At 42.3% G+C, this 17,720-nt stretch overlaps 1 protein-coding gene across 3 annotated transcripts in view; it reads right to left on the bottom strand.

Moving 5' to 3' along the window:
* Window positions 1–287: 287 nt before the first annotated feature.
* LOC108922569 (monocyte to macrophage differentiation factor 2-like) overlaps window positions 288–17,720 on the bottom strand; it is a 31,932-nt gene continuing 14,499 nt past the window's right edge. The window contains exons 2-7 of one of the 3 annotated variants that reach the window (XM_018732776.2): window positions 14,626–14,707; window positions 13,422–13,582; window positions 11,343–11,417; window positions 5,664–5,765; window positions 5,430–5,499; window positions 288–1,341 (exon numbers count right to left, since the gene is read on the bottom strand). In XM_018732776.2, coding sequence (XP_018588292.1) covers window positions 1,138–1,341; window positions 5,430–5,499; window positions 5,664–5,765; window positions 11,343–11,417; window positions 13,422–13,582; window positions 14,626–14,707 — 694 coding nt within the window. In that variant the 3' untranslated portion in view covers window positions 288–1,137. The remainder of the gene's footprint in view (window positions 1,342–5,429; window positions 5,500–5,663; window positions 5,766–11,342; window positions 11,418–13,421; window positions 13,583–14,625; window positions 14,708–17,720) is intronic. The other 2 variants (XM_018732778.2, XM_018732777.2) reach the window with 2 other exon arrangements.

The following is a 17,720-nucleotide window of genomic DNA, read 5'->3' as shown; positions in this document are numbered from 1 at the left end:
TTACTTACAATTCAGTAAAACTACACATTTTTTCAATAAAACATTAATTTCAGAAATCATAAAAAGTACACAAGACTGTTCCTCAGTAATAAATGTGCACAAAATATTTAGCCGCTTGAATTTTAGCTGATACCCAGCTTTAATATGTCTTCAGGAAATGACATCAAACTCAACATTTTTGTTGATGTAACTGGCCCACTTCTCCAACATGACTTGCAATGTCAACCTGCTTACAATTATTTACCATTCATACAGCTAGATTTTTTTTTCTTCACTGGAGCAATTCAGGGTTAGTACCTTGATCAAGAGTACTACAGCAGGATCAGGAATCAAACCTGGGTCCTTCAAGAGGAAGGCACAAACCCTAACCATTAAATTGCACCCTGCCCTAGATATTCTTTTTTTCAAATATCTTTTTCTGAAATTATTTTCTAGCCACTTACTAAAACATCTCTGTGTTCAGTTGAGGCCCAGAGGAGAAAAAGCAACAGGGAGAAAAAACATACATAAAGAGTACAGTGCCCCCTTTGGAGTACTGGCAGAATTCAGTCACCCCACCATCCAATGAGAACTATACCATATGGTATCAGAAAAAAAAATCCAGTTGTATTCTCTGCCCGCAGGTGAACTGGAAATAATTTCTAAAAGTGTAATATCAGGTGCGTAATAAACATTGCTTTAAGCAAAGCTTCATCTGTATAACCCAACAGCAGCAAACCTTCCGGTGAATGTGACAAATAAAGACAACAGCTCTGACATCTTGGCACGTCCAGCTTCATTCCAGGTAGAATCAGAGATGATATAGCTTGTAAACACTTTCTACTGAAGAAATAAATTAACAGTTGAAATATTGGACTTTTAGTTTTAGGATGACATTAATGCCTTACATGCTATACATCTGTCGCTAACGGAATAAAAACCAAAATGAATGGACAATAAGTGTACGAATACTTTTTAAAGACATTATTAGGTGCAATAAATGCCAAGGCTACTTGTGATCATTTGGGAATGTGAACTCTGCATCTGTGACATTAACCTTGTTAAGACCTGCATTTAAGTTTTTTGAAAATATTCTGTCTCTTTCAGTCTCAGGGCCAATGATGGTCCAGGGCTCTCACTGGAAGCAGTACAGTCTTGTCATCTGGAGGTCTTCATTTCAGTGGTCCCAGGCACGTAGAGGTATTTCCAGATAGCATAGTAGTGGACGCCGGCTCCGACTGCCACAAAGAGGTGCCAAATGGCATGGGCAAAAGGGACAAGCCCGTCACTCTTGAAGAAAACGATGCCCAGGAAGTAGGACATGCCCCCCATGATAAGCTCAAACAGGCCATCACTGTTAGCCTGGAACAGACAATGTATACCAGATCATCAAGAGCCATCATATTTCTTGAGTGTCAGTTCTTAGTCTCTGCATCTCATTAAATCTAAAAGCAACATGAATTGTGAAATCCTCTCCTAAATTCTAAACCATGTGATACAGGGTGATACGTGTCTATTTTTTAAACAGAATGAATGAACTACATTGTACACATGCCATACTTACACTAGTTCCATCTTAAGCATATATGAATTTTTTTAACCAGTTCAGAGTTAGCACCATTTTCTGGATTTCAAAAAATACAAGTACATACACATATTCTTCATATACATATTTCATTGTAAAACTAAGCTTTTTAAAACAAATTATTTTCAAAGCCAGTTGGTGGTGTGATGGCACAGTGGGTTGGACCAGGTCCTGCTCTCTGGTGGGTCTGGGGTTTGAGTCCTGCTTGGGGTGCCTTGAGGTGGACTGGTGTCCTGTCCTGGGTGTGTCCCCTCCCCCTCCAGCCTTATGCCCTGTGTTGCCGGGTAGGCTCTGGCTCCCCGTGACCCTGTATGGGACAAGTGGTTCAGAAAGTGTGTGTGTGTGTGTGTGTGTGTGTGTGTGTGTGTGTATATTTTCAAAGCCAAAGCAAATTTGTCAAACTATAAATAAATAAATAAATAAACACCTGGAAAACCTCTGCTTGCAGAAGTATTCAACCCCCACTCATTAATATTTAGTAGAGTCTCCTTTTTCTACAATAGCAGCCTTAAATTTTTTGGGGGTAAGTCTGAACCTAAGTCAGCTTTGCACACTGCTCAGGAGTGATTTTGTCCTATTCTTACTAGCAGATCATCTGCAGATCATTCCGGTTGGCTGGATGGCACTTCTGGACTGCAATTTTCATTAAGTGCCACAGATTCTCAATGAGTTTTTACTAGGCCATTGTAGGACATTCACTTTCTTTGTTTCCTACAACACTGCCTTGGCTTTGTGCTTGGGATTGTTGTCTTACTGGAAGGTGAACCTTCTCCCAAGCCTCAGTTTCTGAGATGACTGGAACAGGTTCTCTTCCAGTATTTCCCTGTTTCAGCCATTCCTCTATCAGTCTTAACAAGATTCCCAGTCTCTGCAGATGAAAAAGCATCTCCACAGCATTATGCTGGCACCGCCATACTTCACTGTAGGGATGGTGTTTTTTGAGGCATTTTGAGGCAATACATGCGCCATTGAGTCAAGAATATCCACAATAAGAAGAAGAATACCTTTTTTCTTGACACCCTCCCAAATAGGCCAGTGTTATAGAGAACTCTTGATACTGTGGACTCATATACCCCAGTTTCAGCAACTGACTTCTGTTGGTCCTTCAAAGTGATTGCTGGCATCTTTGTCGCTTCCCTTACCAGTTTTGCTTTGGCGTAAGTTTTTACAGTGAACCTTCTTTACACAGCAAATGAATCATGTCATACACCTTCTCCTTCGTAATAATGGGTGCAATAATGGACATCCAAGCACTTTGATATTTTTTGTACCCTTTTCTTGATTTATGCATTTGGGTAACTTTCTCCCTTACTTCTGTGGTATGCTCTTTAGTTGGAGTGGGTTCACAGCCTGGCTAATGACCCCTACACAGAGTGAATTTTACACCCAGAAAATGTGATCTTTAATTGTCCACTGGTAGAAACCAATCTTTAAATTACGTCCAAATAGAGGCAAATGTGTCTTGTTTGGGAGCAATCTGTCACTTTAGATTTTTGGAGCACAGGAGTTTCAGTACTTATGCAAGCAGTATATTTCCATCCATCCATCCATTTTCTTGTCCACTTTTCCTACTAGGGTCGCGGTGGCAACAGGGAGAGTAGAGAGGCCCAGCTGCCCATGTCCCCCGCAACTTTCGCCAGCTCAGCCCGGGGATCCCCAGTCGTTCCCAGGCCAACTGTGAGATATAATCCCTCCAGCGGGTCCTGGGCCAACCTCGGTGCCTCATCCCAGGTGTCCATGCCTGGTATACCTCCAAAGGGAGGTGCCCAGGGTGCATCCTTCAGCCGCTTGTATCCGCAATCTTATTTTTTCAGTCATTACCCAGAGTTCATGACCATAGGTGAGGGTAGGGACGTAGATCGACCAGTAAATGGAGAGCTTTGCCTTATGGCTCAGCTCTCCCTTCACCACTACAGTCCAGTACAGTGACCACACTACTGCGGCGGCTGCTCCCAGTCTGCAGCCAATTTCACGCTCCCTTCTCCCCTCACTCGTGAACAAGACCCCAAGATACTTAAACCCCTCCACCTGGGGCAAATTCTCTCCCCTTACCTGGAGGAGGCATGCCACCCTTTTCCGTGAGACAAGCATGGACTCAGACTTTGAGGTGCTGATCCTCATCCCACCCGCTTCACACTGGACTGCATACCGTTCCAGTGCGTTTTGGAGGCAACCATATGACGGTGTTAAAAGGACAACATCATCCGCAAAAAGCAGAGACATCACCTTCTGACTCCCACATAGAATGCCCTCCTGACATCGACTGCACCTTGATATCCTGTCCATGAAAACCACAAACAGGAGTGGAGACAAGGCACAACCTTGGCGGAGTCCAACACCCACACTGAACGGGCTTAACTTAATGCCGATTATGCGGACACAGCTCTCGCTTCGTGTGTACAGAGACCGAATGGCCCTCAGTAGTGGCCCTGGCATCCCATATTCCCTAAGCACCTCACACAGAATTTCTCTGGGAATACGGTCATAAGCTTTCTCCAAGTCCACAAAACACACCCTCACTACATGCTTGGGTATATTGGGTCTGTCTATCAGTTTTCCCCACCATCTGATCCAACTCACCACCAGATGGTGATCAGTTGACAGCTTAGCACCTCTCTTCACCCGAGTGTCCAGAACATGTGGCCTCAAGTCAGAAGAAACGACTACAAAGTCGATCATTGACCTTTGGCCCAAGGAGCTCTGGTACTAAGTACACTTATGAGCATCCTTGTATTCGAACATGGTCTATGTTATGGACAAACCATGACTAGCACAGAAGTCCAATAACATTTCACCATTCGAGTTCAGATCAGGAAAGCCGTTCTTCCCAATCACCCCCCACCAGATTTCCCAGTCATTGCCAACATAAGCGTTGAAGTCCCCTAGCAGGACTATAAGAGTCTGTAGGTGAGGCCCTGCCCAGAACCCCACCCACCTTCTCCAAGAAGGTCAAATACTCTGAACTGCTGTTTGGTGCATAAGCAGATACAACAGTCAAAGTTTTCCTCTCTGCGGTTCCGGCTCCTCCCCCCCAGTGAGGTTACATGCCACGTGCCAAGAGCCAGTTTCAGTTGCAAGGGGCCGCGACGCCACGCGACACCACGCACCATCCTGCCCACTCCTGTTGCCTGAAAAGCATCACACCTAACCCCCATGTTGGACCTTGCGGGTGGTGGGTCCACATTGCCCCCCCACTCTGCCTGGCCACCAGGCGCTCGCCTAGGAACACTACCCCCAGGCCTGGCTCCAGGGGTAGGTCCCGGTGACCCTATTCCAGGCAGGGTAAATGTTCTCATGTTTACTTTTTTCATGGAGGTTTTTGGATTGTATTATTCTGGATCTTCACTCCAGACCTGTTCGCCTTGGGAGACCCCACTAGGAGCATACTGCTCCCAACGATATAGCACTGGAGATCCCTAGATCACGCAAAGCCCTTCTGCCACACCAAGGCCCTGATCCAGGAAGGGGCAGCATATTTCAGTTTTACATTTTAATTTTTAATATCTGAGGACCAATAACTCATTTTGACTTCCAAAGCAGAGTGTTAGCATGAAATGGGTCTTGGTAAAAATAGTGATTAGGAGAACATTTGTATGTACCTTTTCAAATCAAGAAAATGTTGCTAACTTTCAAGGGGCTTGAACACTTTTGCAAGGCACCATAAATATAAGTGTTTTCTATCCTTTGGTTTCAGTACTGAATACATACTGGCAGTGTAACATCATGACCTTTGGACTTCCCTGTTTTATTAACCATGCTCGACTAAAAATATCCATTTGTAAAGAAATGTACATATTATGAGGCTTTGGATAAGCGACTGAAAAATACCAAAGGAATCAGAATGGAACAATGATGATTTTCTTACCATTGACAGGATCACCAAGGCGGGAAAAACACTCATTACTGTGTAACACACGAGCTCTACGATTTTGTACCTGAAACAGAATGACGAGCAGTAGATCAGGGACTATACTCTGGCTTTCCAAAGAGCACTCGAGATAGTGCCCTGTGCCAAGGCAAACATCTCAGGCTCTCCAGAAAGACCCTCAACATGCTGTGTGCTGACCCACCAAGATACCTCCGTCTGGTAGATATATACCTCTCGTGGAAGAAGAAGACATAGGCTGTTCCCACACAGGCCATGATCCAGATGACCCAGCGCATGTGAGATGCCCAGGGCCCCAGCTCTCTCAGGTTCAGCCTGGAGGGGCAGATCCAAGGGCTCTAACACTCAAAGCAAAGCATCACACTTAGGAACATGTGTGACAATTTTCATGTCACAGATTCACAACTTAGTTTAGAAGATAAACATTTTTCAAAACATGACATAAAAGGTGTCCGAACAAGATGACCAAAATTGTTTAAACAGAACTGAAAAAGCCTATTTGTTAAAATTACCGAACAATCTGTTATGGGTAAAAGGCAACCATTTGCACATATAAATTTATAAAAAGGCAGAGCGAGGCAGAGCGTCGAGTCACACACCAGTTGCTGAGACAGCGTCTTTGGAAAGAATGGAGTCCCTGTTCGACGTAAGTTCTATCCTGAATGTATCGTCTGACGGCATACCTGTGTGTTGTGTATCATGTAACATGTTTTGTTTGGTTGCACCTGCTGACATTGTAGAACATTTCATGTGCTCAAAATGCGTAACAAATAATGACTTGGTGCGGAAGGTCAGCGATTTAGAAGAGCACATTAAGAATTTGATTTCTCTACGAGAAACGGAGAGTTGGTTGGACTCGGTGTGTCTCGATGCCTCCGTAGTGTCGAACTCGGCGTCAACACTTACAGGCCCCAGTACAGCTAACGAGAAGCCAGGTACACCGGAGCACTCTCACGGCGACTGGGTTATGGTTCGGAGTAAGAAGTCGAATAAACCGAAGCCTAAGCTACGGGTTCCTGTTCGGGTTCTCCCGTCCAAACCCAAAATAGATTTTCGACTCTAAGCAGTTCACCTAATAATAATAATAATAATAATGTGCTCATTTTGGGGGATTCGGCTGTCCGAAATGTTAAGGTTCGGGGGCCTGGGAATCGAAATGTAAAGGTTAAGTATTTCCCACGCGCGCGTGTGTCCGACATGGCGGGTCGTGTCAGTTCTCTGGCTGATAATGCCGTGTTGACTATGATGGTGCACGTTGGTGGTAATGATATTCGTTATTAACAGTCTGAGGTGTTAAAGAGCCGATTTATTTCTATGTGTTACAAGGCCAGAAGGAAATGTCGTAATCTAATAGTGTCTGGTCCTTTACCTAGACTCTTCATGGGGGACATAGTGTACAGTAGATTGGTGTCTTTTAACAGGTGGTTGGAGACGTGGTGCCGCCCTAATCGTATATCATTTGTTAATAACTGGGATGATTTCTGGGAAAGGCCCAGGTTTTTCACGCGTGATGGTGTACACCTCAACTGGAGGGGTTCGTTTGTTTTGTCCCAGAACTTGGCCTGCAAGTTGCAGGACTGACTCATGGTCCATGGATCATCTCCTTTAGCAGCTTTGTGTATTGATGGGTCTGTTGCTTGTTCTGATATCAGTAGTCATTTCTCATGTGATGGGGTTTCTTGTGCCTTGTCCAGTGTGGGCCTAAAAACTTTAAATAAAAGCGTTAAATGCAGCCAAAACATTCAAACTATTATAAGGCCACGGCGTTTAACTAAACTTAGTGATAGGATCGTTTGCACCAGAAACCTAAAATACATTAAAACAAACATTCTCAACTTACCACCGAGGCCAAACTGTAATATAAAATGCTGTCTGTTAAATATTCGTTCACTAACGAGTAAGGCTGTCCTAGTAAACGACTTAATATTAAGTTATAAGTCCGATCTGTTCTTTCTTACCAAAACCTGGCTCGGTGAGTCCGATACTATTCCGCTAATAGAAGCCACTCCGGACGGATATGATTATTTCCATAAATCTCGTTCTGTGCATCGTGGAGGTGGAGTCGGCGTTCTTTTTAATAATAGATTACAAATAACACCGAGAAATCGTGATAATTTTGCGTCGTTTGAAGTTCTACAGCTAGATTTCACGTCAAACCCCAATATAATTATATTCCTTATCTACCGTCCACCTGGACCGTACTCCTCTCTTCTCAAGGAATTTAGCAACTTCATAACCGATTTAGTCATTAACCTTATGGGTGATTTCAATATTCATGTAGACGTGTCGTCGGATACTCTCGCTAATAGTTTTCTGTCTCTCTCAAACTCCGTCGGTTTTACCCAAGTTATTATCGGTCCTGCTCATTCCCGTAACCATACGCTCGATCTCGTCATAACCTACGGCGTTGATGTTCATCATGTAAACATTATTCCCAGTTTAAACGAGGCTATTTCTGATCATCATTTAGTAACCTTTGATCTATACCCGCCCATGCCGTCGGACAATAGTAAGACCAAAATCGTGCGGCATATTGATGACACTACTACTGCTAAAATTATTAATCATATTAGAAGCTTGGAATTTGGAATGAGTGTAGATATTGATCAGATGGCTCTAGATTATAATTCGGTGGTAAAATTCACCTTTGATTCTGCTGCTCCACCAAAAACTAAACTTATTCGAAATCTAAGAAACTTGCCATGGTTCAATGAATCAACTCGTGCAATAAAGTTAGAATGTCGTAAAGTAGAGCGTAAATGGCGTTCAACTAAACTAAACATGTATTATGTAGCCTGGTCCGATTGTCTAAAAAAATATAAAAAGGCACTTTTTCATGCCAGATACGAATACTACACAAAGTTAATTGATGAAAATCACAAGAACCCTCGCTTCTTGTTTAATACCATTGCTTAGTTAACTGGTAAACACAAAGATAAACAATGTATTTCTACTACCATTACTAATGATGAATTTATGTCGTTTTTCAATAATAAATTAGTGAATATCCGCAAATCCATAGTGCCTTCTAGTTCGGTTTTAGCAAAAATAAGCGCTTCTGACGATGATATTAGTTGTCTGCACTATTTCAGTAACTTCAACGTAATAACTGTAGAAGAAATTACCGTGCTAATTCGCTCTATGAAAAGTACTACCTGTCCTTTAGACCCAATCCCCACTAAATTACTAAAAGCTGCAGTTTCCGTGCTTACAGAACCTATTGTTAATATTGTTAATACGTCGTTACTAAATGGAGGTGTTCCAAAAGCCCTTAAAATCGCCGTTATTAGACCCTTACTAAAGAAATCGGATCTGGACTGTAATAACCCATGTAATTATAGACCGATCTCCAATTTACCGTTTTTATCCAAAATTCTAGAAAAAATCGTAGCGTCCCAAATTGTAAAATATCTTAATCACCATAATATATTTGAAAAATTTCAGTCTGATTTCCGCACTGGTCACAGCACTGAAACAGCACTTACACGTGTTGTTAATGATATTCTCATTTCTTCTGATGCTGGTCAGATCTCTATTCTTATGTTACTTGACTTGAGTGCTGTGTTTGATACTGTTGACCATAGCATCCTACTGAGTAGACTTGGAAACCTGGTTGGACTAAGAGGTACTGTTCTGAAGTGGTCTGAATTGTATTTAGCAAACCGTGAACAATTTGTATTGAAATCCGACGACAGCACCCCGTCCATCTCTACTACGGTTCAGTATGGTGCGCCGCAGGGCTCCGTGTTGGGTCCATTACTTTTCTCACTTTATATGTTACCACTGGGTGATATTATTCGCAAGCACAATGTTAATTTCCATTCGTATGCTGATGACACACAGCTTTATGTATCGTTCAAGCCTGATGATCCATCACATGTGGTGTCGTTAACTAATTGTTTTACCAGTATAAAATTATGGATGAGTAATAATTTTTTATCTCTAAATGCCAGTAAAACAGAAGTACATGTGGTGGGTGGTGATGCTAAAACTCTTGACTCAATCACGTCAATCTTTACAACAAATGGTATTACCTTCAAGCGTACCGATTGTGTCAAGGATGTGGGTGTCCTACTGGATGGAAAGCTGTCATTTGTATCGCATGTAAATGCTTTGACTAAGTCATGCTTCCTTCAATTAAGAAGCATAACTAAAATGCGGCGATTTCTTTGTAGACGGGATTCTGAGAAACTGGTTCATGCTTTTGTTTCCAGCAGGCTGGATTACTGTAATGCTTTATTGTCGGGTTGTCCGTACCACACTGCATCCAGGCTATAGTTGGCACAAAATGCTGCTGCGAGAACTGTTACTAGAACTAGGAAGTACAACCATATGACACCGGTACTTAAATCCTTGCATTGGCTCCAGGTCTCTTATAGAGTTGATTATAAAATCCTACTTTTGACCTATAAGGCAATACATGGCATTGCTCCGGCTTACCTTCGTGAGATCATTAATTTTTATATCCCAGGATGATATCTCCGTTCATTAGATGCAGGTTACCTTAAAGTACCTGTGATCAATAAGACCTCAGTAGGAGGTCGCGCCTTTAGTTATAGAGCACCTAAACTGTGGAATAGTCTACCAGTTACTGTCAGAAATGCCCCGTCTGTTTCTGTTTTCAAATCCCGACTTAAGACTTATATGTTCACTCAGGCATTCCACCTCGTAATGTAATTCGACCTGCCTTGGTTATTTATTTTATCACCTTTACAAAAATGCATTTTAAATTGACTTAAGTAACAAATTACTAACTCTGTCCTATCTTCTCGTTGAGCACTACCTCGCTACATAAGACCCGAGGAGGCTGGCCAGTGGTGACAGACGAATCCCATGCAGACAGAGGATGATGTCCATCTGCTGTGATGATGGAGACGTTCTATGCCGAGTCAGGGATCCAAGATGCCATTTACCAACATTATAATTACTTGTTAAACACTGGCTTACAAATTGTTATTTTCTAAAATGTGCAGAAGGGGTGGGCTACCACTGGCCCGTGGACCCCCAGAGGTTTTTTCTCTCTCAACTTTCAGTTGGGAGTTTTTGTTCCTTTCCCCGGTGGCCAGTAGGTATACTTATAGCTCTATAATGAGTTCTTCATTATGGTAGCCATTAGTTGACCATCTTTGCTTGTATGTTTTTCTTGCCTTATGTCTGTGTTAAAGCGCTCTGTGTCACTGTGCGAGAATAGCGCTCTATAAAAAAATAAAATAATAATAATAAAAACTAGATATTTACTATGATATAATTACCTGGGATCTAGCCTACTAAGATTTCGCAAATATCCTCTGAAATTCCTAAAAAGTGCATACCCCAGAAAAGGTCACAACTTTATTACACACAAGGCTACACACAACTGCATTACAAAACCATTTTGTTGCCTAGTCCTGCATGTCTAACTGCTTTATCAAGGAAGAACGATGAATTCAGCCCATCTGTGTCACACATTGAACTGATGGGGAAAATGGTTAACATTCCTTTATAAAAATCACTTTCCTGTTTCAATAAAACCTGTGTATGCAACATGTGCAAAAAACCAAAGAACCCACGCGAACCATTATTCCCTGCAGCCTGAAACACTGAAGGAGAAGAGATATATTCACAAATGAGAATTACCTGCATATAGAAGGAACTCTTATGCGTGAATTCCTGTTTTCATGTCATATTATCATGTCATATTTTCATAAATTACATGTTTTTCCCCGTTGAAAAGCTTTGTACAATTAATGGAAGCAGGTTGTTAGAAATGTAAGTGCTTTGCCTAAAGTGTACTCGTTGCATTAGCAGAGCAATTGGAACAGTTAGAGGACTGAGGGTCATTCCAATGGAGGTGGCTGCAGCTCTTGAGGCTCAGCAGAGCTGGGTGACTGTGTTCTTGTAGCCTGCACTCACCAGGGGGCGTAGGAGGCTGCGATGAAGAAGTAAATCACCATGCGGTCGCACATGTGCAGACAATGCTCAACTGTCCTGTCAAGACAAGCAGGACACGAAGGAGCCAAAATATAATTTGATTCATTAATTATCCACAACCCATAGAAACAATGTGACAGAAACCATGTAAAGAGCACAGCATTCTCATTACAGCAGAGCACAATTACATGCCACTACAAATAAGAGAACTGTTTGCCCTGTGAGAAAAATAGAAGGGGTTCATTTTCATTCATTTGTGCAATTCGCTTACAGCAACAATTATTAATTAAGAGCACACAAGCAATGTTTTGCCATCCTTGTATAAATATATCTGACAATTTGCTGCTTTCCCAGCATGCACTAGAATCTGAGTGGTTGTCTCAGCAGATCCTGGGGCAGAGCTAATAGGAATGGAACATGACATGACAAGTTCAGATGACTCACTGTTACCATTTGCAGAATGGAATGCAGAATGAACGCTAACGGTTAAAATTGTCAGAAACATGGAGATTTAATGGTGTCAACTGTTTAGGAGACTTCTCTGTATTGAGCACAAGGAACAGTGCCGCAGGTTGTGAAATAACATGCCATACCTAATGCAGAGGAAAGTGTGAAGCATAACAGTGTTGTTTTTGCACATTGCAGCAAGACTTTTGTGTTACCCAAAAACACACTTAGAGCAAGAATTCTTTTAAGGCTGAAAAGTGCTATTCAGAATCACACCGTGGTGGTTGAACGGAATATGTACACATAATGCCAGTTATTCTCAGGGTCTCATTCTTCCCTTCCAGTCACTCTGTCCATGTAAATTCCAAGTAAATAATGGCAATTACGCAGTCCAATTTTTTTTCAAGATTCTGTCAAAATATTCAAATTGTCTGGGTTCTTACCGAATGCAAAAATGCCAGCACTTGGAGTGCTCCTTATTAAAACATCAAATTAATTACCACCTGGAACAAACTGTTCGCTTCTCATTCAAACACATTTTGTTTTCTGTAAGAATGCTGTGAATTTTAATGCTGGTGAGAATCTCAGCAGTAACAGAAGTTGGAGAACGTCGGCAATGGCTAGCCCTCACAGCCCAACACACTAAACACACAGCTGTGCTCAGCTAGTGAGGACAAATGTTTTGGCCTTTCCTCAAAACCTTTCATTTGACTCATCTTATGGGTTTTCGTCAGATGACCGATGGGCAGCGCTTTACGCGATAGCCGACTGTGATCAAAATGAATGGACTGCGGATGAGGACAAGTGAAGACAGAGAAAGCTCTTCTGCCTTTATGCTCTACGTGGGCACAAAAAATTATGTAGTACTGACAAAATCAACTTACACTACAAAGAAAATGAGCCGAACAAAGACCAACCATTAAAACAGATCAATGCTCACATGTATAGTCCAAGTAAACAGTTGTGCAAATTAATGTGTAAAAAGGCAGCATTTTTGGTATCAGGACATCCGCTATGAAAGTCAACAAGTGCAAAACATCTCGCTCAGTTCCCTTTTTTTGTTGTTACTAGTGGGAAAACCAGTCCATAAACACAAAGTTCCTTGTAGCCACCCTTTACGTGAACTTGCCTGGTTTGATCGCAAAAATGTTTACAAAATGGTAAACATCCATTCCTTAACAGGAAGTGGTATTTTTCTTGCAGAGCTCTGTAATCACCCACACGGCACTCTGTCTAAAACGGAAAAAGGTTTCGTTTCATTGCATTATGTATTCCAAACAGAAAATGAATGGTTCTTAGAAACAGCCTTTGACAAGATGACTGGAAGAATTCTCATAGCAGCCTTGGCTTGCTCTCAATACATATCATCAGTTTGGTTTTTAAAATGTTTTTGCATCTAACCACCTGCTCAAGGAAATGAAAGGTGTTGAAATGATTCTGAGCAACGCAGACTTGAGTTCAGAAAAATACATGGTCCACCTAACACATCCAATTTAGGTCAAAGTGTCGATGCCAAGCAGTGGCATTTGGTAGTTCAAATAGTTGGAGAGGTATGGCAGGAAGGGGGGGCCATGGGGGCTCTGCTGGTTTTCCGACCCTTTTTAGGACACGTACCGGAGATGGCTCTTCTTCCAGGAGATGGTGTGGAATACAGTCGACACAGTGAAGAGACCAGACAGAGCGAAGCCATAGATGCATGCTGTGATGCTCTCCCACTGGTTATCAGACAGGAAGTACAAGAAGGAACTGCCTAGGATGCTGGGAATAATCCAGAGCTGTGTAATTGTAAAAGACATAAAGCAAAGTTTACTCATCTTAGGTACTGGAACTATGTGGAAGACCCTTCTGTCAGCCATGCTCTGAACTGCTGCTAATCTCACATCGCCCAGACCCTGTGCATTCGTCTCACATCCGACAACCCAAGGTGACTCACTGCACACTTGGCTAGGAAGGGAAACCATGACTAATGAAGGTAAGACAGGACAGTACTTCATATTAGGCCTTACGGGTCTTGATCGTGCATGGCTGGACCACCATTGTTGTGTAAAAAAGAAAATTAACACACAGAGGACACAACAACATGAATGTTAGAAGAACTGTAGTAGTGCCATCTGTCTGAGCAATGACTTTAAGTAGACATTATAAGTATTTTAACATATTTTTGAGAAGTATGAGTAATGCAGCACCACATTTTATCTCCACGGGTTTGGAAGGAGTGCTGCTGTGAGTTCATTAGTCCTGAGCCCAGAAACAAGGCTGCACGTGGGCTGTAATCCACTCCACTATACTGTTAAACTGGGTTTGCCACATGAGCTTCACTAATATGCAGGATTTGTTCAGTCAAGATATCAGAAGGACTGCCCAACAACTGGATGTTCAGAAAACATGCTAAAGAAGGCATAAGAAAATTATTGGATTAAAAAAAGCAATAACACATTTAAAACTTTTGTAAGATACTTTCAGATCTATACTCATGCCAAATGCGCTGAGCCTGTCTTCAGGATACACGGCTATATTAGGACAAATGGTATTGCAAATGGTCTCATTAAGGCAGAGGGCCTAGAGAAAGCCTTTCTCTCTAGACCTCAAGACATACAAAAAGGAAGTCCAGCCCCCACAGCCAAAGAACAAACATGTGCAAGCCCTTCTCCTCAGCACCCTGCATCCTCTACTCACCCATCCCCCATTCTCACCCATTTGCTTTCTGCTGTTATGCAGCTTCTTCGTGACTCGTCCTTCTTGATTTCCCCCAAAAAGGTGGTGATTACAAGACAGAAAATGTTCACACAGGGGTAACCGGAGTCGCCAGGCCACTTACCGCATGTGTTGCACAGTTCGCTACATGTTCGTACTCAGTTGGCCGGTACCTTTTGTTGGGTGGAACTCTGCTATTCATAAATCTAAAAAAAAAAAACACAAAGTATTTAAAATTAATTTACTTAAAGTTCAAGGTGCAATGTGGTACCCAAATACAGTACATAAGCACAAAGGGAAAAAAGATGGAAGGAAAGATGTTCTTATGACTTGAAATTATTTTTTTCTGCAGTTCTCCTCCAACTTGAGCGCAACACTTTTCCCGGTGACTTTTCGGGCAGTTTACTAAATGTCTTTAAAGTCCCACTAAAATATTTAGTGCTCCTACCCCCTACCCTTTCCCTCAGTGACAGTTCCTGGAAAAACTACACTGTCGTCACTGTGTTGAGAGCTGGATGGTCCACAGTCCTCTTGTCAAAAACCTCTAAGAACTATAATACCACTAAAGCACCACGAAAAAAAGCATTATAATGGGGCATAGGGAAATGGCCTGCAGGGCATTCACTTAAAAGGTCAAAAGCCTTGTGGTGTGCAATCACACGTTTCAGCTTCTACACAAAATGGCTTGTTTGCCTCATTGGACCTTTGGTTTAGTTTTCAGAGTGTGTGGCAGGAGGTGTAGGCACTTGGAGGGTCAGATAACACGCAGTGACTGGACCCATCTTATCTTTGGCTCAATGGCAAAAGCAACCTTATTTTGACAGCATACTAACAAGGGTCAAATGTGTTCACAGGCTCCTGCACCCAAAACCACAAAATAGTGAGTGCCATAATCTGGATGCCATTATTTACATTTACAGAAATGCATCGCTTAACATCCTTCCGCACGACGTCCGACATCCCATACGGTTATAACAGAGTTAAGAAAAACCAATCGGCTAATGACGGGACGTAGCAGGTGTAAGCGGCTGTAGAGCATCTTCTCACAACACATGTATCCTGTGTAAATGAAGTGATCATGCTGCCAGGTGTATAATGGTACACTACAAATCTACATTTATCTGACACCTTTCTCTAAAGCAACTTACATTGTTAAGGTTGCAAGTATTACATGCTTACAATCATTTACCCACCTATACAACTGGGTAATTTTACTGGAGCAATTCAGGGTAAGTACTTTGCTTAAGGGCACTACAGTCAGATGTGGGGATCAAACCTGCAACCTTTGAGTCCCAAAGCAGTGGCTCTAACCACAACACTACCTACTGTCCTTACATAGCTATACACAATACTCGATAGTGATATTAAACATCTATGTTACTGGTCAAGGTATGTGAAGATCATGGTGCTGAGTGGGGTACGCTTCTGGGTCTGGTCCTCAATCCACGTCATTAACAATTTCTCCATATACAATATAGGCACCCGTGGCACTTGTATAGTATATATGATATTGGCACAATGTCTAAATCGCCTAACGTCCTATTGGACAGAACATATCCCGGACGTTAAGCGATGCATGACTGTACATTTACTAATTAAGTAAACACCTTTGTTCAAAGCAACGTACATCTCTTAAAAATTACAATTTGTGCATTAGATTAGGAGAAAGAGAGACATAGTTGCAGATGTGTGATTCTTAGTAGTTAGTTTCTTTTCACCATACGAACCAATGTTCATCATACGAGCAGCTGCATAAAACTCAGAATAATGACGATTCCCGATTACCTTCTGTAGCATGCTGGCACGGTCTAAAGGGGGGGCAGAACCGGGGACGGAACAACAGCAGCTGAACTTAATCAATGCCTCTATTTCTTTCCTCGCCTCGACCAGTGAGGGAGAGAGAGCGACTGAGGAGCTGATGCTGGAGACGACCCCGAGACGTCAGAGAGAGAAAGCACGACCTCGATCGCAACCCCCCCCTCCGAGCACCCCCACGAGATACCAGTTTCCTGTGGCCCCGTTTCCCCCTTCCCTCTTCCCTTTTATCTGCTGACCCTCACAACGTTGAATAAACCCCCCTCGCTAGCAACCCTCATGACTGTGCCGGCGCTTCTTTCTTACACCTCCTTACTATTTTTTTTTGAGATAACAAACACTTACATACTTTACAAGAGTAGTTACATAAATCCTTATCCAGGCATGATCTTAAAGTTATGGTGCATGAAGATTTACATCTTACATGAACTTAAGAGATCATGAGCAAAGTGAGTCTGGAAGAGGTGAGTTTTCAGACCCTTTTTAAATGTGGACAGAGATTCAGCAGTTCTGAGGGAGACGGGGGGTGGTCATTCCAACACAACGGAGCCAGAATCGAGAACCTCCGTGCTTTACCTTTCTTGCATGGGACCACCAAGCGGGCAGATGTGGAGGAGTATAGCAGTCTGGTTGGGGTGAAGCGGATGATCAGGTATTGTAGATATCTGGGAGCAGTTCTATTAATCCATTTGTAGGCCATGACCGGGATTTTAAATTTGATCTGGGCAGCTATAGGAAGCCAGCGCAGAGAACGACTAGAGGAGATATATGGGAATGTTTATTTTTGCTGAGCTTGAGCGGATGACTGATGATGAAAGTCAATGAAAACAACAGAAGTATTACAGCAGAAGATACGCTGAAAAGAACATTTCCAATTTTAACAACAAACATTAAAAAAAAAGAATAAACTTTATCACTGTACCATCATAAAGCCATTTAAATCCACATTGCAGCATTTTATTTTACTGTGGTTTGTAGTTGCCAGGCAACACCTGGCCAGAACTACCTACATACGTAGTGAGCAGCTGATGGAATAAAGCTGGAGCGATGACATCACCATAGCCATGGCAACCAGAGACTGGGGGAATTTCTCATCATATTAAGATAAAACAGTGCTTTTCACATAGTTTTGTTAATGTGGCTTTGTTGTTGGGATGCTGAAGAAACAAGTATGGTCGTGCTGTGCATTCATATGGGTGCAGACATAAATAAATGTAGAAACACATGGGTACACAACAAAAGGTAAATAAAGCCATAAGTCCATTTAGCAACATCATCTGAAATTGTCTAGATGCTACTGCAGAAGCTATCTCATGATGTACAATAACCAGCAGTTGTTCAACGCTATTAAAGGAGGCCTGCTGATGGAGGCTGTATAGCTGCACTCGTTACAAAATATAACTT

The sequence above is a fragment of the Scleropages formosus genome, chromosome 3 (assembly GCF_900964775.1).
Source record: "Scleropages formosus chromosome 3, fSclFor1.1, whole genome shotgun sequence".
Taxonomy (NCBI): Eukaryota; Metazoa; Chordata; class Actinopteri; order Osteoglossiformes; family Osteoglossidae; genus Scleropages; species Scleropages formosus.
The sequence above is the reverse complement of the archived record's forward strand: the minus strand, read 5'-3'. Positions and strand labels throughout refer to the sequence as shown.